The following is a 20,887-nucleotide window of genomic DNA, read 5'->3' as shown; positions in this document are numbered from 1 at the left end:
TCCTGCAGATCTTTCAAGACAACAGAACACTCCTCTGCCTGATATTTAGTGCACAATGAAAGAGAACTTTGTTCAACCTGATATATAGTACGCTATAACTTTTGCAAGTGTTTATTTATTCATTTGTTTATGTTTATCAGTCGTTAATGCTGTATCATACAGCTCATAAGATGTCTAGCTCAACAAATTACTAGCAATACATCCAGATGAAACTTATAGACAGATCCTGAACAGGAATCACTGGCAAAATTTCTGTTGAACAGCTCAAAATTAATATTGAATTTAAAATAAACTGTCCGGTCATTTCCGTTCCCTAATAATTAAACACAGTTCGAGAATCACATATCCTCTGACCTCATATTCTTGGCATCCTTCGACTATATCAGCTGCAAACTTATTAAATCTCGATTTGATTTTCTCGCACTGTTCCGCATGTCTTTTCCCAGAATTTGTTTTATTATTTTTATTTTATTTTATTATTTAATTATTAAGAACTAACGCGCATGTTGACTTTGCAACAAATTCCTCTCTTTTTGTCGCTAGTAACGCTGGTTCTCGGAACTCGGAAGAAATGTGCATTCGAGACTGGACTTAGTGTTCTGGCTTGACTGTCCTGGCACGGACCACTGGAGGCTGCCAGGAAGCACAGGCCAGGAAGCAGAGAAATCATCCTGAGCCTTGAAATGGACAACAATATCTTGAACCTTTAGCAATAATTTAAAGAAAAAAGAAAGACCACCACAACACCTTTTGGAAAGTAGTTTTGTCACATCACGTGTGGAAAAGATATGTATTGATCCATGAATGTTATTCAACAGGAGAATTCCAGTGATTTGACGAGAGTGTGACGCTCACTTAACGATGGGCTGGTGCCATGATCCTCACGAGATCACACTTTTGATGCCTGTTCGGTCTGTGTAAAATGAAGACGAAAAGTCATTGAAACCTTAATGGTCCGAAAGGATGTTTTTGGTCTTCTTGTCAATAGTTAATATGGACGATTACCGTCAACATGTGCTGAGCAGCTTCGCCGTTATCAAGGATTAGGCTGAGGAGTCCGTTCCGTCCTTCCATTGATCTTCGATTTGCTCGAGAGAACGGCGCCAACACTTCCATTCGCCCTTGTCGTGTGTGTTTTTTCGTGGTTTCTGTTTACGGCGATATACACGAAAAGGATCATATTTCCTTGAAATTTTCCGGAAAGAAATTTCCCCATCGTATTGGCAGTCGCTCTGTTGTGTTTTTAGTGGCTTGTTGTCAGAAAACATCAAATGTATTGCTCTCCTCATATTATTTTATTATTATTACGTAACTAATGAATAGTATGTTAATGGGACCGAAAAATGTAAAAACGTGTGCGTTCTAACGTTCCTCGTAGGAAATAAAGCGGTTCTCACGCCGTTTTTTTAAGAAGATTATGCAAAGATGAGCGGAACGACCTCAGATCCTGCAATCTACAACCCCATCTCTAGCATTCCAGCTGATTCCCTAGCCACGCCAGATTGGTGGTATGCTGCCTTCAGGGTGGGAACCTTTCATTTTAGTACAACAATCAATAAAGGTAGCCTTAAATTCAATAAATTTACTTCTATATAAACGGCTAAAGCACGAGCTACTAACCCAAGACAACAAGATTGTTAAAAATATATTTTAAGCACATGGACAGACGATTTCCAGAATTGGTAGTACAGTGTAAACCAATCTACTCAAAATATCAGTGATGTGTTATTGCTACGGACCTCTCCAGTTACCTGAAAATCAATTAAGCCAATATTTGAAAGATATTCTTCAATCCAGTACCCATTACATTCACCAAAATACAAGTTAAAGGCATCGCTCCGAGAATCTGAAGTGGCACGGATTTCAGGTAGAGTACTCGTATACGGGATCATAGATTATGGAGAGGGGGGTGATTCCGTCAATTTCTTCCTAATTGCCCTAAAAAACGGCTCGTTAGATACGGCTTCGAAGGTCCCGGCGCGCTACTTTCCACGAGGAGTTCGACTGGAGCGCGCCAGCCTTGTGCGACGCCGTGTCTTTCGGGCCGTTTTTTACGGCAATTAGGAAGAAATGGGCGGAATCACCCTCCTCTCCATAATCTACTATCCTTTATAAGAATACTCCACCTAAAATCTGCACTACTTCAGATTTGTGAGGTGATGCCTTCAATGATTGTTATAGCGTACCCATTTGAATTCCCAGTGCCCTCCATAGGGGAATTTCGTAGAATGTTCTAGATATAAAGGGACTATTTTCTCATTCGTTGCTCTAACAAGGCTTCCATTAACGCTGGGGCCTACAAAATCAACTATCTTCCTGTTACTTAATGAGTTCTATTTCTAGTTTCACTTATCTTCTTCCCTTTCTGTGTAAGCTTCCTTTACTCTCATTCTTTCTTATACAGTGCTTATTTCCTTCATATACGGAGCGCCTCCAGGGCATTTCGCGCTTTTTCGGGAGCTTAAAAAAGGCATAGGAAAGCCGAGACTAGAATTACTTGCGGTGCACCATCGTTTCTGTGAATCTTCTTTACCAGATTTGTGTGAAAAGTACTTTGCAATAATACAGTACAATAAAAAAAAACTTTTAAATATTGGAGATTTGAAAAAAATGCATTCCGAAAAAGATTTTCTTTTCAGAACATGTAGAGATGAAAACAACAAAAAAAATACGTTTTAATGCAAAAAGAGGTCCTCTAAAAGGATCAAATATACAACATTTCAAAGGTAAATCTTAACAAATGTGCTACATACCCGACATAGGATATTCAATTAACGTTGTTTCCATAAGCACATATTTTACAGCGCACATTTTCATATGGTCAAAGTAAAAATATAGGAGATTAAAGAAGAAATTCGATGAAGCAGAGCTGAAAAGAGAACAGAAACAACGTGTCGACGGCAAGAAATGAAGAAAAAGGCTAAAGTAAACAAAGAACAAGACAATGAGACAAAAAAAAACAAGGGATGCGTCCTTGCCAAGGATGAGCATTTGGTGAATAACAACAACAAAACAGATCAAAACGTGAAGTTGAGATGAAATCACTGTAATTTATTAGGTTTCTGTAGAACAAGCGACAATGCAAGACTCCTTTGATCACTAGTATTGGCAGTGAGGAAGTATTGACGAAGCTCCTAAACAAAATACTGTTTGATCGCAAGCTGGTTTAGAATCAAATACAATATCTTAAATTCAGTAAAAAGTAGTACTCTTGAATTTAGCGAGAAGAATAGTGTGATCTTATGGATAGATTTCTTGTCTTTGACTCTATAAAGCTAAGCAAAATCATTTGCTAGCCTCAGATTTGGTTTTTAGATAACATGTCAGTTTGTAAAAGTCGTCAAAAAGAAAGGACGTGGAAAAAATCTCATGTTGTGGAATCTTTTTCATTGTTCTCTGGAACTGCTCAGGCTGGCTAACTGCATCCATTTCCTCACCGGTGCGGTAATTTGGCGACCCTGTAGCTATTTTGGCGACCCCGTACCCGATCTCTGGATAGATCCACTACGAAGGAGTTGGACCCGACTCACAGCATAAGACCTTGTCATATATACGCACACTAAGCCCATTATCACACATCGAATGAAACCCCTAATGGTACTGGATAATGGAATTGAAAACAAACCATAGGAGCATGTTGATGTATTTCGCGTAGAGGGATGTACTGAGCAAACTCCTCTCCATCTGGATGAGCGAACACAACAACTCCAACAACACGACCACTGATAGGATGTTCTGTGACTACGCTGACTTTGACCACCTAAAAAGTACTAAATATTGCAACTTAAATGATAGCCTTGCGCACAAAAAGCAATTTCTGCTAGAAACATGTTGATGATATGAAAGAAGCTTATAATTTAGAGAACTCTTAGTACGAAATGAACGTTGGATTATCCCCAAAGACTATCTAATTTCTAATGAAATTTCTACAACAATTCTCAGAAAGGAATAGAAATAAAAAAATAAAGAATTTTTACCTTGTAACCTTTCTGGAAGCCATCAGACTCTCTTCTTACGTATTTGAAACCATCGTAGTGATCATCTTTCCGAACCTGAACCGAGCCTAGCAATTTTTGTGCCCTGCATGCAGATTAAACAAATGTCGGCGAAAAAAAAAACGCTGAATAGACTAAGGGAACCAGTGTTTCCAATACTGTCTCTGACACTTTTATTGCTTTTTTTTTCTTCTCCACAACCAAACGATACTGTCGACAAGCGCAGTGTGTGTCAACAAAGCAACTCCACCTTTGAAAAACACAAAAGTACATGATTTTGTTACCGTGAATAGGCCAAAAAAAAAACCCAGCAACAAACCCGTTCCCTCTGACCTCGAAAAAAACTAGGAGTACAAATTCTGTATGGTACAGGTCTCCATTTTAAAACATAAAGAATGTTTTTGAAAAACGGTTCTTTTTTGAGCGTACCAGAAGGATAGCCTCAATAAATGTCAAAAAAAAAACAAAGTCGATCATCGATCGAATACGAAGAGGTATGGCCCATAGATTTCTTCTAGTACACCTTCGTGAGTTCACCCCTAAAGACCACGTATCTGTATTTATCCTTTCTTCATATTTTCAGATAGGGCACAATCTGATCGATCGTATACAAATTTATTTTCGATACGATAACAGAAAGCAAAAAACAAATCACTGAAGGATTTCAATAGTTCGAAGTAACTATTCCAACTGATATATCTATGCTGTGACAAAGCCTGTCTCTTATAATACTTCAGTCCTGATTGAACAACGTTAATTTTAAATTCTGATCATATATTGTGAAAAGGGGTGGTGAATTCTCTTTTTCAAACTCCAAATCTCGTTCCCTCTATTAACGTGCCTCTTCATTTTCCTATCTGAAATTTTCTTTTGCGTTCTTTTCGCTTAAATGTATTCATTCTTACTTGCTCATACTCCACTACCTCACTCTCTTCTCTTGGCCGAGAAAAATCTCAGATCGAGCTTCACCGATATGTGAGGGTGACTGCTGCTGGCTCATCACTAATTCACTTTCGCTAATTTCATGTCAGAAAGAAGTTCAGAGCTCCAAAACAGGGTTGCTACTGATAAAAAGTCAAAAGTGGATGGATTTAGACTTCTTCTTGAACAATTCAGTGTTATTACTGTGAAAAACAAATGTTATCTTTTGGTGACCACCTTAAATATCAAGACAAAATTGAGTAACACACTGCTTCTAAAAGGATTTGCGCTATTTCTGGATGCCGTCCTCAATTTCTACGCTACAAAATACTAGTAAATTACGTTGGTTGAACAGGTTCAGTATGTTACAACAACTTTCCGATGTAGTAACGTTGAACAATTTAAAAACACTTGAAAACGATTTCACGAAAGTATGACGCCCTTGTGTTGTCCTGACTAATTCACCCTTTCTCCTAGGTCCCTTTGGGTTTCACATATATCATAAAAGAACCCGATGCAGGCATGTGTATTATCTTCATTGGAGCCACTCACCGGTGATTTTTCTACAATTTCTTTTCTTTCGCTCTTTTCATGCGTACAGTCTGAAAATAAATATGATAACAGCGTAATTAACAGTACACATGGTGCGAAGAAGACGAGACAGAATAAAGAATGAATATGAAAATGAATAAACGGCTATAAAAAATAAAACGAAGTAATATATAAGAATGCATAATATGGACATACTGTACTGAAACTTAGTAAGAAAAAAAAGACAGTGGAGATGGTTGATTATTTTTCTCACTGAACGTTAATAAAGTGAAAACCCACATAAGTGTATGTAAGAACTATATTCCTTTAGACAGTTCTAACCAATTATAAGAAATTGTATGAGTGAAGCATGAAAGCATCAAATGTGAGGAAACAAAAAAGTGAGAAAACTAGAGAAAGAATGAAAGACGAAAAGCTATCCTTGGTACTTTTCCTTCATGACTTAGATCTGGGATGTGCAATGTTAATGTTATTGTCGTCTAGAGAGAAAACACTTATGCTTTTTTTCATACAAAGAACAGTATGAGGAAAATTAAAAAAAAAACTAGGAAGCATGCAGAATAACACACCAAATCTACTCAGACAAGAAAAACCTATGGAAACTTTCCTAGGACGATTTCGATAGGTATTGAAATGAATAGTAACTTACTTGAATAGCTTTTCGGCAGCTTTGATGAGTGCGTCTTAAAAAATAATTTATAGAAGAGTAAATTCAACGTAATTGAATTTCTAGAAGGAACACGGTGAAAGGGGCCATTTCGTTGCAAACTGAGTCGGTCGCGCAACATTAATGCAAGAACGTGGCTAGTGTGTATATGAATCGAACAAAAATTGTGAAAAAAAACTGAATTTCTATCAAATCCAAATCTTCAAAAACATATCGTTTCGCAGAAATCAAATAACCTTTGCGAAGAACTTTTCCAAAGTCGCTTCAAAGTATTTACAAAAAGAGTTTTGCCCCATTCCTTTAGTAGAATTGTCCCATCACTATGGGACAGTCCGTTATACAGACTGCACACTAATCACGTCTCGCAGTGAACGTAGCGTCTCGGCATTATATCCACAGACAATAAAATGGATACCTCCTCCAGTTCACTTATCAAAAAAAAAACTTACGGGAAAATTCTCTTCACTGGATGAACTGTCACTGGAACACATGTCTATAACTTCGCATACCTGAAAGTCGTAGACAACAACTGATTACTGGTCACTGTTACTATAAATGCAGCGAAATACATACATTTCGATTAATGCTGCCTTCACTTTCATCTTCGTCTGAAAACTTCGACGCAGAGAAGGTATTCTAAAAGCAATAAAGTATGACCCAAAAGAAAAAAAGCTGAATAAATAAGGAGTTTTCATCAGTGTTAATACTTCTTGTGTAAATCATTGAATCACTCATGAAAACAAGAAAAGAGTTCACAAAAACTTCTATGCACAGATAGGTTGCAGCTCGAACATTTTTCGCAAAGTGTTTAAAGGGATCACCCCACGAATCTGGTGTGGTATGGATTTTCGTTGGAGTATACCTATATCGGGTCGCAACTTACGAATACAGGGGTCGTTCCGCTCATCTCTCCCTGTTTCACTGTAAACAGGCGGCTTCGGAATGTGGTTCCTTACGACGTCCTCTATTGCAACGTGCCGCCCTGCGATTCGTCGAAAATTCATTTGAACGCTCCGATAGGCAATTCATTTAATTCGACAATTCGAGCGAAACCATCCCTGTATTCATAATCTACGACTCGATATAGTTATACTCCAACAAAAATCAATAACACGCTAGATTCGTGGGGTGGTCCCAAAGGCATCACCCCACGAATCTGGAGTGGTACGAATTTCCGGTGAAGTATTCGTATACGGGGTCGTAGATTATGTGGGGCAGAATGATTCCGTTCATTTCTTCCTAATTGTCGTAAAAAACGGCCCGGAAGATACAGCTTCGAGCGTTCCGGCGCACTATTTTCTACAAATAGTTCGAATGGAGCGCGCCAGCTCTGTGCGGCGCCGTATCTTCCGGGCCGTTTTCTACGGCAATTAGGAAGAAATAGACGGAATCACCCTTCTCTCCATAATCTAGTATCCCGTATACGAATACTCCACCTGAAATCCGTACCACCTCAGATTCGTGGGGTGATGCCTTTAAGGTAAGTATTCGAGATGAATCAATGCACTCATACTCATAAGGATTCGTGTGCAAGGAAAACATTGTACATAACGAACACACCTTATGAGCATTCTCTGCTCCAATCAGAACATCTTTTAAAAAAAAGAAAAGTAGCATCCTTCTCCTAGTGTGGACGATGAGATTGAAACAACTACATACACGCTTCATTCAAGCGCAAATTTCATTTGAAAAAATTCAGGCCCGATTATGACTGCTAGGCGTGGAACGAGAATCAACGCACCAAAGTTCTTCTCCGTTGTTCTGCTTCCAGCTTTCGTTTTCTTGCCAGCAGAGCTTGCTTTTTGAGTTTCTTTGCTCTCAGTTTTATCCTCAGCCGCTCTAAGTCCTCGAATTCTTTTATAAGATCTGGGCACAACTGAAACAGGTGTAATTTCAACTAAAGCGAAGACAATTTCGTGTCAAAATGCCAAGAACATTCGGCAAATTCACCCTATGAGTCACTTATTTGAATCATTTCAAACGTTCCACCAAATTCAGCATACGAACTCAACTGAATTCCTGCTCTATTTTGCGCTTCATAAACAAGTTTGAATTCAATGAAATTCCTAAATTTACTTATTCAAGCGTGCTTATATGTCTACATCACACAACTGCGACGATACTTAGATTCAACGTACAACGAAATTGATGGTGGTAGGATCTCTCAGAGAATAAGAAGTCATAGGATTATGGTTTACAACTGCTACGTGATCGCACTCAATTCACTTGCTTCTAATCCAAAACAAAGACGTGAAAAACAGCTTTGATTACATCAGTGCCCCTCAATATTCCTACGCAAAAAGCGCCGCTTCCGTCGCATCCGCTTACGCAAATTCACCGAATTTCACATCGTTTTGACACTACTAGAGTAGTGCTCACACTCAGCCCATGTGTAAATCGTTACCTTAATCGTTAATGCGGGTTTCAAGAGGTTTTAAGAGAATGATCAATACCTCGTACGAGTGACAATTTTCGAAAATTGTTTGAACCTACTCAATTTCGTTGTCATGTTTTGCAAGACAAGCCTAATAATAGATAATCCATTAGTAAAAAAATCTTCAATAGGATTCTTCTCGAAAAAGTAAAGTTTGATGAAAAAGTGCGCAAAGAAAGAGCTGCTCACCATGTCCTTTTCGTCAACGAAATTCTCAGGTTCTGACGATGACTCGTAGCCAACCCATTTGACATGGTACACATAACTTCCGTCGGCGTTTTTCTTAAAATATGAAAAGTTGGACAGCTTATCAGACAGAAGAAATATCATACAAAAAAATACTATACACCCACAATTCGGGAGATTATGCGCTCAACTTCGTACTGATTCTCTCTGCAAATCATATAATAACAAATAAAATTCATCGACATACGACAAAAATAGCACCTTGAATAAAATGGCGCTTTGACTAACCCAATTGGCTGAGAATCAGAACTATCACTGAGTTCTTCGATTTCCTCGGATGAGTCTTCAGTGCTTACATACTCAGCTTGTCGGCGAACATTGTTGCCAGAATGAAATTCAGAAGCACGTGCAAAGCATCCATTGTGATTCTTTTGCGTATCTGCAGAGCCACCACAAATTTCCTCTTTCTTTCTTTTATTTTCTTCTGAAATTTCAACACTGATCTGGTATTTCTTCACTCAGTTAGAATAGTTTCACTTCGCTAGACAATTTCAAAAACAGAAAAGATAAGTGCAATAAGCAAAAGAAATACTGCGACAACAACGAATCTGTCAACCTTCATTGCTTTTCTGAGTCCACAACTAAAGTCCGGAGAATGCTGTTGTATGTGGCTGACTTTTAAAGCCAAACAATGATTTTGGGCAACGTTACGAAAGAACCAAAAAAATGCCCCTTCCACCTTGCAACCAACCCGGTTCTTCTGAACAACCCATTTCGAAATCACATAACTTATTTAGCAATGTCCATAGTATTTCTTCACCTCTTCTCACGTCGCGAAAATTCGCAACCCTTTACGAATACTATCCTCAGCTCAACTATTCTCCTAACACCTCATTCTTTCGGAAATCGAGATTTAGGTATGTTGATCGATATCACTAACAGCGGCTGCGAAAATGCGAACACGCATTTTCGAACATCGCGGTCGATGTAGGGTGTCGAAGTTGTGGGTCAAATCGATTTCGCAGTGATTATTTAATACTGAGATCAGCGCAGTTCCATTGAGTATTAAAGATATGTCGAAATAGAGAAAGAGAAACGGTAGCGCGACGGATAAGAGGATATCTACAGTTCTGCAGGGATTCCGGCTTCGTAGGAAATCGTCATTGGTCAAACAACATATCGGACTACATAATATTGGTCCAATAGCCAATTATTGAATCTTCCCACATCAAAGAGAACAAAAAAAGAGGAGAAATTGGAGATAGAGGGCGATCGTGTCCTATCACCACGTTTAGCACTGACTTTATCCAGTCATTACGTGAATATGGAAGACAGAGATTTTTTCGTAAAGTTCATTTTTATCGAAGGAGGTCGTAGTCGGGGAACAATCTCGTGCTGAGGTTTCTTTCCTAAACCTAGTCTCTGATTTAATAGCTCACAAATGAGGTCTCCTTAAAACTAACAACCTGCTCAGCCACCTATTTACCTTTTAGGAAGCCCCAACAGAGCAGATAGTTCAGTACTTTCCGATAAAGAAATTATCAACAAACAAAAAAAAACATGTCTGGAAGGTGAAGCTGACTTACCAAATTTAACAAGATTGCGGAAAATGCGAAAGAATTGCTCCAGGTGGTCCTTTGACATGTTTTTCAGTGCTGCGCTCATAGTCAGATCATTTGGAGTTGGGTCACGACTTTCAGCAATCTTCAACAACCTTTTCATACAGCAGTTGACATTTTCCTGCAACCATACGAAAACGTGGAGTTAGGAAGACAACAAGGTTTAGTCCCAAACACCCTTAGAGCCATGAGTATCAAAGAATACTGACTTTGAATAGTGAACACTGAATAAATAGTGAATTTAAAACAGAAAATTGCAAAATAATCACAAGTTGGAGAAGAACAGTACATTTGCTCAGACAAATGCAGAGTAGTCACAAAAGAAAACACAAAAGCACTAAGATACAGGCACTAAACCAAACTAACACTAAGCGAAATACATTAAAATAATGATAATAATAAGACAGACTTCTAACAAGGCAAAACTCTCTTTCACACAGCTGAGGCATATTTTGTCGTTAAAATTTTAGCAGACATCGCAACTATTCAATGAAAGATTTGTGTCTGCATTGGAGGCGTGGACAAATAACTGTCTTAGGAAGGGAGTATTGAGAAGTTTTGGAACTAGGAACTCCCTGAGACAATTACGTAGCAGTTCCATACACAATTACAAATGAAGAAAGGTCTGGGAATAGAATGGCAGGACTTACAGCTGACATGAATTCTAGGAACTCAGCAATGCAAAACGAAGGAAGCACATACCATGCTGTATCCATATCGTTTGACTAGCTCGCTAACTTCTTCGGAGAACTGCTGTGACAATTCATCGTATATGCGGCGGCATAGATTGCCTCTGACTGATGACATCCTGAAACTGTGTGTTACGAAATATCGTCCTGCATATTTTATGAAGACGTGGACGAAAAGACAGAATAGAAAAAACAAATAAATCCTGCCGACATGATGACTTAATTGTACAATTGGAACTGGGACCCTTGCACTAGTAGGGTCAAAACGACATGAAGCACGGTGCAGTTGCGTAAGTGGCTCCGTTCGAAGCTGCGCGGCGGAGCTCTTCCACCGCCGCGCTTCTTGCTCAGCCGCTTACGCAAGTTTACTATGCTTCATGTCGTTTTGACTCGACTATTAATAATTTCACGGCATTAAAACGCAAAATAAAGCATTTTTATGTACTGTGAACAAAATCACTACATCATGTAGGCAATACCAGATGAAGTGTCACAGATAAAGCAAGTGAGGTTGGTCATAGTTGCACCCCGCTTGCAAATTTGATTTATGGTGCAAAATGGCGTGTCAAAGTGAAAGAAGGAGTTCAACGGCGTCTTTCGTACTACAAAACAAAAAATACAAAACCAGGCCTCTGCGTCAGGTGCTCAGCAATGCAGATATCGATCCACAAACCGAACAGATGGGATGTTCTTCTTTTCTTGAATCTTCTAAAAAAGTACCCATACAATTTCTGATATCCGCCTTTATTCTATTCACTTAAACTGGGCATTTTTATCGCTTCGCCACGCCGCACTGCCCTGTGTGATGAAGTATGGAGAAGCGGCGCCGCTGGGCAGCAAAAGCGAACCCTTTGCGATAAATGCGAAGTTGATATTGTGACACCTCTTCCCGAAATTTTATCTCCGTAATTTTTCGAGTTCGTTTGATTCCTCGGGCGGTAAGGAATGGGTCGATGCTCAGGGAAATGACACAGAGAGCTCGAACTCGCAAAATTGTGGGCAAGCGCCTCGTCCTCGTCGTTTATCGCTAAGAATCCGCACTTGTTGCCTATCGTTGTCGCCATTCTATCCTTCATAACGTAACGCACTGCACGGGAATGGCGTTAGGATTACTTAGTGGACGCTAGAGACTGAAGGGAATGAATATCCTTTTAAAACAGGCCAAAGAGTTTCAGTAGAATATTTATAAGTGCATGTATAGAAGCGGAAGTATAGTTCAGATATAGAAGGCGTACAGACGAAAGTAGCCGCATTACTGGACGATACAGGCAAGCTGTACAACGGACAACCATAACAGCGAGGGCTATTTGAGCCCATGCCCATTTTCGATCATCGCTGTCTGATGCAGGGTGTCGAAGTAGTGGGTCAAATCCATTTCTCAGTGGTTTTTTCTCGTTGAATGTTCGCACTGTATAGATCATGAAAGCAGATGTGGTCGGGTCGAAACGACATGAAGCACGAGATGCAGTTGCGTAAGCGGCTATGCTCGAGGCAGCGCTGTGAATCGTAGCGGTTAGGATCGTGATGTGACCCATGATAGCAAAATCCATCACTGTAGGTCGCGATGGTCCCATCTCGACTCCAACCGCTGTCTCCACCTCGCCGCTTCGAGCGCAGCCGCTTACGCAACTGCACTTCATGCCGTTTTCACCCAACTGTACGCAACTCCTAGTCCCTATACTGCTTATGCCTTTCACTTACCGTTCTTTCATCATTTCCCATTTCTGGTAAGCAACACTTTGAGAGTTTATGTATGTATATGTTTATGTATATATGTAAAGGCGAAGGCGTCGCCAATGGAAAAGACTAAGTCAGCGCCAAGAACACACAGCACACGGAAACCTGTACAATCTGTACATAGAGCTCAATTCTTCTCCATTATTGTTTAGTCAATAAATTGAATAGAATCATAGTGAGCCAAACGATTCGTACCATTTCGGACGAAAGGCTGTAGTTATATCATTAAGAATGTTCAGCTGACATCCCCCTCGGAAAATGTGGTTTCCAAGTACCTTCAAAATGATTAAGTTATCTCGAGTTTTGCTTTTGAAAACCTCCGATAGTCCTCCAAATTCTGCTAACTTTAATCGGTAGAAAATGAAAGTTGTTCCTTTGTCAGACACTGTTTCAGATCGATGAACGGATCGGAATCGTGGCCGAAGAACAAATATGAACTCACAATATTAAAAGACATCGTCGCCAACGATGATGAGTAATCTGATTGTGATGCCCCAGCAAGGTTACTTATTATGACATGATACGCCTTTAAGGAGAGCCAGATTTAGCGCAGGGCATAGGAGGCTCGGTTATTAATGCAAAAACTGACCTGATACAACAGATAGGTCCTTTAATTCATTATATGCGCTACATAGACGTTCATGAAACAAAAACAAAGTATCGAATCAATCAAAAACCAATCAAGTGCTTACCACTGATAAATATTGAAGTAAGCTAACAGTTTCTTTCACGACAATCACTAGAACAATGGCCATTAGTTTGGGCTGCACAGCATGTAAAATTAGATCTTTATTATCGTTTATATAATTTCGTTGTACAACTTTGAAATATGGCTAGTTAAGTGATTACTAGGGGGAATCCGTCAAAACGAACATCACCCCCAACCGGATAAGCGTATGAGAGAAAACATATGTACATATGAATGAAAAATAAAAATGTTATGTATATAGGAAAGTGATTATCGTCAAGTTAAGATCAAAATATGAGGATAGCAAGTGTAATTGTCAATCTTGAAACGTATTTAAAAACGTAAAACAGTGCGATCTAGGGCAGAAATTCTCATCACAAGTTGATCATGCATTACGCTTCACACGATGAAAAAACTAAAGACTGACTAGAGAACATTTGCAGACGTGCAATAAAAAAAGTATAGCTTTCGAAATAACAGATCATAGCATTATCCCAGAAGGTTACCAACTATCTTCAAATCGTGGGGCGCGCGCGATAAATGCATGTGCGGCTGCAGTCAATTCCTTTTGGTTTTGTGTTCCTCCTGTTGCAAATCGCATCCACCGACGAGAATACTGCAATGTCATCTTTGAACAACAGATGAATTTACGCAGTTATCCAGTAAGGAACACACTGAAACTAAAAAGGTAAACTCAAAAAGGTACAAACCGGCTTCAGTGGTTTTTTTGGTGGTTCAAATGGTACAGTGATGGTAGATTCTCGTCGTCGTTTCCCGAGCTCATTGTCTTCTATCTAAGATGTAGTGGAAATAAGTTGACTAGTAAACAAGTTTAGAAAAACAATGCTTTACCAGCGGATATGCCGTAAATCCTCATTTCGCAGTTTGATATTTCTGATATTTTTGACAAAATGATTTATCTTGTAAAACAGCTATGACTTACCAACAAATGACCAAAACTACAGTATTCTACCCATTCTCCTTATATTAACCAACAATCACTTTTGGAAAGAACAAAAAAAGAGTGCTGGTTCGACCTAACAATTCCACATTTCATTACACAATTACAGTTACACCTTTTTATTTCGTGTGTGGAATTAATTCCAGACCTAAATTCTTTGAAGTGGTAAAGACGCCGAACCGACAAAGGTTGTACACGAAAGGTGATTATGTGCAATCTACATACTCAAATAACGTAATTAAGAAAACTTCCTGACGTTAGAAACTAACGTTAGTACTTGCAAGTATAGTACCGGTGCATTTTTTGACTGAAACATAAATGTCTTCAGATAACTGAAACATTTAAACGTTTCGTGAACGTGAGTAATTCTGAAAACCAAGAATTTCAAGAGAAAACAGATTTTACAAGCAGAAAGATTTCAGTGGATGTAGTATTTAGTCATACTGAGCTGATCAAATTTGCAAGGTCGCGCTACGCATAATCAATAATTGCGGCGAATTCTCTACAAGCCGTGATTTACATCCGTCGCCTGATTACTGTTAGTACCATCCGCCATTACCAACACTATTAAAATTCTAAAAAGTGATAGAATAGCTCAAGCCACACCCCTACATTCCAGATACAGAATCAACGTGGTCGAGCACATTGTATTCAGCTAAGATTTATTTTAAAAAAAGACTTCTCCTCTGAAGAATTCTTAAGTTCACGTTCTAAACAAATCAACCACATCAAAGAAGATCTAGATGCACCCACCTTTTGCTTGCTACTCAGATCCTTACGGCTACTAACCACGTTCGTGTTGTCCACCTTAAAAACCGAACATACGGAATTGGGGTAGAGCACATAAACGAAACATTGAAACTGACCAAAAGCTTCCTGGGTTGAAGAATTCCTTGCCGTTGCACGTCACGCATTGCGCGTTTGAAAGATGAGGGAGTAGACGGAGAGGACTTCATAATCGTCAAAGATGATGCCGGAATTGAAGACTCAGACGTCTCCGCCTTCATGCTGAAAGACAACAACTAACTTCTAGGGAACTGGATAATTAAAGATAATTAATATTGAGAAACTGGCTCGTGAATGAAGATAGCTGAATAAAAATGAAGGAACGATGATATCCTTCTACGAATAGCAGAACACCAAAAAGCAAAAACAAAGTCGTCAAACCAGTTAACAATACGGTGAAGTGCGATAGTAGCTGTGATCGCAGTTGGCCTTATGAAAAGTTCTTTTCACTAGTTAATGTGATACTCAACCTGCGACTTTCCGAATTCAAAGTGACGTCGCAAAAAATCTCCATAAAGGCGAGTACAACGCGTAGCTGAATTCTAAGGAAGAAACTATTTAATGATAAGTGCGGCGGCTGAGCATTGTCACTTCAATTTTGCGCTGTATTTTAACATATATCTAATCAGCTTTCGGAGGTTCGAATCCGCCCTAGTGCTCACCAAGCCTTTCATCCCTCCGGAGTCGATAAACTGGTACCAGACTTGTCTGGGAGGATAAAAACACTGACTTGACACATCGGCTAGCCACCGCTAGTCATTGTATAGGCCAGCTACACGTTCGTAAACCTCGAACGATTCCGAAGTGAAGTGAGTGTTGAAGTGAACGTGGGGGCGCATCCCAAGCGGATTGATCAACGCCCGCAACTTTATCCTTTTATCCTTTATCTAATCAGCTTACAAGGGAAAGCACTCTACAACAATAACAACTAACATTTGCACAGGAAAGAATTTTTTTTGAAAGTAAGAACATTGTTTTTCGTTTTTCGAATCGGGCAAATAGGACACTCTGCCTTCAGGACACCTAGTTATTGATTCTGTCGACATTATAGCTTTTCAATGTTTCTTCAACCAGTCCATTCGGCAATTCGAACAATCCAGCATTTTCCCATAGACCCTAGGATCATCTGTCGCATGTGCGAAATAGCAAAGATTAAAAGCGTAATATGCGATGAAGCTTTATGTTAGAACGCCAGAAAATTTTCCAACTTTCTAAACCTTTTCTAATAATTATGTTGACAACTATGATCAGTTCTACGAGCTCTGTGTTGACTGTTTTGTAAACATATTCCTGGTTTCTCACGTTTATACTTATGTAAGGGTTTTTCGAAGAATATTTCGGAACTACAAAATGAAATTGCAAGCAGAAGAAGCTGAACATGAAAAAAGAACGGTGGAAGCACTAAAACTCACCAAAGATCAGCGTAAGGATTATGAATAGGGGCAATGTTAACAGCGCAGTTTGGGAATTCTTGTGGAGGAGATCGCAAAGGTGTTGAAGTGGAATGTAAGCCTATGTCACTGCAGAATAGACCGGAATCATCTGCCTGAAAAAACCCAGAAGTAAAAGTTGAAGAGACAAAAACTTAAAATTAACGTGTCCATTGTTTTTTATAAATTAAGAAAAGTCTGTTGCTATTTTAATGTACAATTCCCACTGAAACGAACCCTAAACAGCATTTAACAACAGGAAATACATCCTAATGGTAATATGTAAAGAACAACTAAATATGATGGTATGAATTCTATTTTACATTCACTGTCCTCTGAAGCAAAATAGTCTACGCAGTTTGAAAAAATTAGAGGATACTTGTGAAACAGAACTATAATTCCACTTCTTCTTACAAATATTAAGAGAAAAACAGCAAACAGTTTAGAACTTTGCTTCGCCATTATCCTCGGGAAGTTGCTATGATTTTACAAAACTTTTTTTTTCCAAGCTATTACTTGATTATGCCTCAAAAAGAGTGTAACAATCGGTTATAAATACTTCGTCATATCACGTTGAATAATGGATGAACTGCAGCTACTGAGTTGTTTTGGACCCACATAACAGAGTCGACGTATTAAAGCATCTGTTTAGAGAAATTCCCGATGTTGGGTTCACCTTAATTTTAGATAGAGTAAATGTTAAATTATTGTGCTCTAACATAATTTATTTTATAATATCGTAGCGAAAACCATAAAGCAGCTCTAAATTCGTATGAGTGGGCGAAGCTTCTTATGCTGAGTAATTTTATTTCTCACACAAAGGTAGAGAGTTGTCAAATCGGACACACTTGTCATTCCGACGCTCACATCCACTGGAATCCAAATCCACTACATTGGAAACGTTTCGTGAATACAGCGTTAAAATACAATAGATCTCAAATATCACGGGTTTCTAAAAGCGGAATCATTAGTGGTTCAAATTCATCGCACAATACTAGTTTTCTTCCTTCAATATTGTGCGAAAAATTTGAAATGTCAGCGTCATCCTACGCAGCCAATATCCGAATCAAAATGTTTTGGACATTAGAACATGTCAGTACATCGTACTTACAAAAACAGTCGAATGCGGCAGCTAGAGCTGATCGATGAGTGAGCTATAGGAATATCAGCGCGCGCTTATGCGTTCAGCAACATCGTCTGAATCACTTTCAAGTCTCTGTGAACGATGTGAAGTAGAAGTAATACCTGTGACCCATATGAATGACACCACCGTTGCCAAGAGGAAAGAGAATGTCGAGCAAACGTGAAAATGTGCTTTATTACCACTATATTTCAAGTTTAATTCTATATTAGAAATGTTCGAAAAAAAGCACAAATTTTCATGAGTGTTTTAAAGAAAGAACCGCGGTTTACAATCCTAACATGAAAAACGAGACGTATTTCGGAGATAGAGGAAAACTTCGCTTACCAGGTTATCGGTATGTGAGTCACAGAAATTACCCATAGTCATTGGAAGAGTTCTGTCCAGACTTGCATCAACACTAGTGGAAGGGATTTGTAAACACCTAGGAAGTGATTAAATGAACCTATATCTCAAACACGTTTAAGAATGCTAATACCTGCTGCTTAATTCAATAGCTTCATTACGTGATGGCGTCATCTCAGCTATCCTTTTTGGTTTCTCAATAGATCCGCCACGGTAACGAAACCCTATGAAGCGCTGACTACGTAATACGTTTAAAATCACAAGCAAAACATAACCACAACAAATCACACTGAGATCTTACCAACTACATTTTCTGAATTCGATAACCGTAGTGCTCGATCGCTAAACGTTGGAGAACTAAAAGACGATAGTCGGAAAGATCTGAAATCAGTACTTTAATACACATCTAAGCTTTAATGTGTGGTAAGGTTTGGTACAGATACATAAAAGTGTCCCTGGAAATCTTTGCTTAATTACCGAAATGGAGAAGGAGTAGCGCTCATATGAATTCCTGGGCGTGAGGTAGGAGTTCTTAAACCAGGGGACATCCTAGATTGGTCGACCTTAATATGTCCACTTAATCAGTTTAAACAGGTTTAAAATAACTGAGACAAAATTTACAAAAAGAAACAAAAAAAATTAGAAAAAGAAACACAAACATTAAAGCAGAAATAATGGGAGAAATCAACGGATAAGCCCAAGAATGAGTATAATTTCTCGTAACAGGAATGTTTTCGACTCCACAGAACGGGCAAGCTAGCCAGATAAGGTTGAAGAGTGTTTTATTTAAAAAAAAAAGATTTAAAAGAACATTGACTATTTTCCAATGCAGATTCTTCACTTCGTTTTATTAACGTTCATGCATTTCTGGAGGAAATGAAAAGAAATGAAAACAACTACTGTACACGGGAACGAGTAATAGGTAAAACCTCGAAGAAACATAGCGAAGAAAAATGAAAACAAATTTCTAACCGTCACAACTGATTTTCTTTGATGAACGATCAACTCACTCTATTGATAATTGGAGGACTGCTAAAGGTTAGATTTAAACCAATGCCAGAGTCAGCAGAGGTCCCTAGTAGAAAAGAATCAGTCGAACGAGTATTAACTGGTGTCGTAGCTCGAGGCCATTTTGTAGGTGGACTGTAGTCAGTCGATGGTTGAGTGGTATTGATTATGGCAGATGACATCGGAGGCTGGTGCTCGACCAGCCATGATGGCCCAGCCGGGGACCACATATAATGCGATGACTGCGTTCTTGTGGTAACTGAAACGCTATAGGTTACGGTAATTCCGTGGTGAAAATTCTCGAAGTGAGCACGAATTTTTGATGACGAAAGAACCCGAAACTAGGCTATCAGAAGATCATAAGTTTCATATATGTACAAGAACAAGATGAACGGCGGAAAACAGTAATATACGGTAGGTTCTAACTATTTACAATGGTCTTCCCATCGAAAATCACCTCACAACGAATGAAAATGTATGAGAACTGCAGGAAAGACTAAGGAATGTATCTGTGGATAAAAATTGAAGCAAAAGTGCTGTGAATTCTAGAAAACAGTCCACGAACACAAGGTGAAGACTGGCTAGCAGCAGGTGGTGATGGGTCAGGTCAGCTATCTGTCCATGACACGATCAGCACTTAAATTCTTACAGCTAGGTGGAGTTTTGTACGAAAAGGTCGCCGAGCAATCGAGAACATGCTGTCTAATGAGGAGTCGTGTTGCTGGGTCACATGGGTCACATCGGCCGACGAGCAGAGCACAGCAGACGTATCGAGCAGCAGCACCTATATAATCTGGGCTGACCTCGCTTGTATGCCATTGTAGCTAGCCGTGGCATCGATGGGTAGAGTCTCTAAGGTTGCGCGAGAGCCTCACACTCAATCACCACCACCAGACCACCACCGCCTCCGCCACCACCATCTATCGATCGTTACGACGCAAATATGTTAGCCTAGCGACGACCCGGCGCCCCCGGACCGTACGTCGACGACCGACGACCGCGACGCTACCGCAGGTTCTTTGTTCTCCTTCGCACGCACATCTATCTCTCCGTGCCTCTGACTCTCTTCCTCCACCTCCCTATTAGCTCTATATATGCTGCTGCTCGCAGTCCGCACATTTACATACTCGCATCAATTTCGACAGAAACGAGTTCCAGCGGGAACAGAGTCAAAACGTAGTTCTTTTTTAATAGACCAAAAAGTAACCTTGCACCTAAATGGGAGGGAAAAGATGGAAGCAGTGGGACGGTAGAGTTATAGATTAGCAGCTGCTACAAAAAGAAATAATAATAATAATAATAATAATAATAATAATAATAATAGTAATAATAATAATAGTAATAATAATAATAATAATAAGAAGAAGAAGAAGAAGAAGAATCATGTGCTACTCTTCTTGAGCAAAACCAAGACATGTTGTCGATTTTTATTCCGGCTAACGTTTCGGCGTCGTCGCCTTTTTCAGAGCCTGGGAAATCAAAGACACGTGAAATCTACTCCCTCAAACGCCTTGTCATCCCCAAAACATCTTATAAAAAATATATTAAATAAAATATTAAAAACAACTACTTAACTGTAGAAACATCTACCACCTCAAACGCATCCCCATCTGACAAGATATCTTCTGGGATAGAGGCAGATTAGATGAGTCTTTGATTCTCCAGGTTCTGAAGAAGGCGACTACGTCGAAACGTTAGCCAGAAAAACGATCGATAACAATCTTGCTC

General features: G+C 39.3%; 3 protein-coding genes across 4 annotated transcripts; all 3 read right to left on the bottom strand.

Annotated features, from left to right (window-relative positions):
- Positions 1-3,041: 3,041 nt before the first annotated feature.
- On the bottom strand, positions 3,042-11,181 carry RB195_000350 (uncharacterized protein; the record flags this gene model as incomplete). The annotated part of the gene is made up of 13 exons (XM_064196632.1): positions 3,042-3,134; positions 3,626-3,760; positions 3,978-4,052; positions 5,469-5,518; positions 6,118-6,151; positions 6,585-6,644; positions 6,709-6,771; positions 7,877-8,011; positions 8,759-8,851; positions 8,923-8,962; positions 9,044-9,239; positions 10,342-10,495; positions 11,077-11,181. The coding sequence occupies 13 exons, from the start codon at positions 11,179-11,181 to the stop codon at positions 3,042-3,044; spliced, it is 1,233 nt and encodes a 410-aa protein (XP_064052513.1).
- A 1,033-nt stretch (positions 11,182-12,214) lies between these two features.
- Positions 12,215-12,703, bottom strand: RB195_000349 (uncharacterized protein; the record flags this gene model as incomplete). 2 transcript variants are annotated; one of them, XM_064196630.1, is made up of 1 exon in its annotated part: positions 12,215-12,703. In XM_064196630.1, the coding sequence occupies one exon, from the start codon at positions 12,701-12,703 to the stop codon at positions 12,215-12,217; it is 489 nt and encodes a 162-aa protein (XP_064052511.1). The 2 variants fall into 2 exon arrangements, with proteins under 2 accessions (XP_064052511.1, XP_064052512.1); XM_064196631.1 differs by having other exon boundaries at positions 12,215-12,637.
- Positions 12,704-13,990: 1,287 nt separating this feature from the next.
- RB195_000348 (uncharacterized protein) lies at positions 13,991-19,389 on the bottom strand (the record flags this gene model as incomplete). The annotated part of the gene is made up of 10 exons (XM_064196629.1): positions 13,991-14,104; positions 14,199-14,282; positions 15,203-15,256; positions 15,316-15,457; positions 16,648-16,781; positions 18,134-18,230; positions 18,285-18,375; positions 18,453-18,532; positions 18,629-18,714; positions 19,162-19,389. 10 exons carry the CDS (start codon positions 19,387-19,389, stop codon positions 13,991-13,993), a joined length of 1,110 nt encoding a protein of 369 aa, XP_064052510.1.
- Positions 19,390-20,887: the final 1,498 nt, after the last annotated feature.

Source organism: Necator americanus, chromosome IV, assembly GCF_031761385.1.
Source record: "Necator americanus strain Aroian chromosome IV, whole genome shotgun sequence".
NCBI lineage: Eukaryota > Metazoa > Nematoda > Chromadorea > Rhabditida > Ancylostomatidae > Necator > Necator americanus.
The sequence above is the reverse complement of the archived record's forward strand: the minus strand, read 5'-3'. Positions and strand labels throughout refer to the sequence as shown.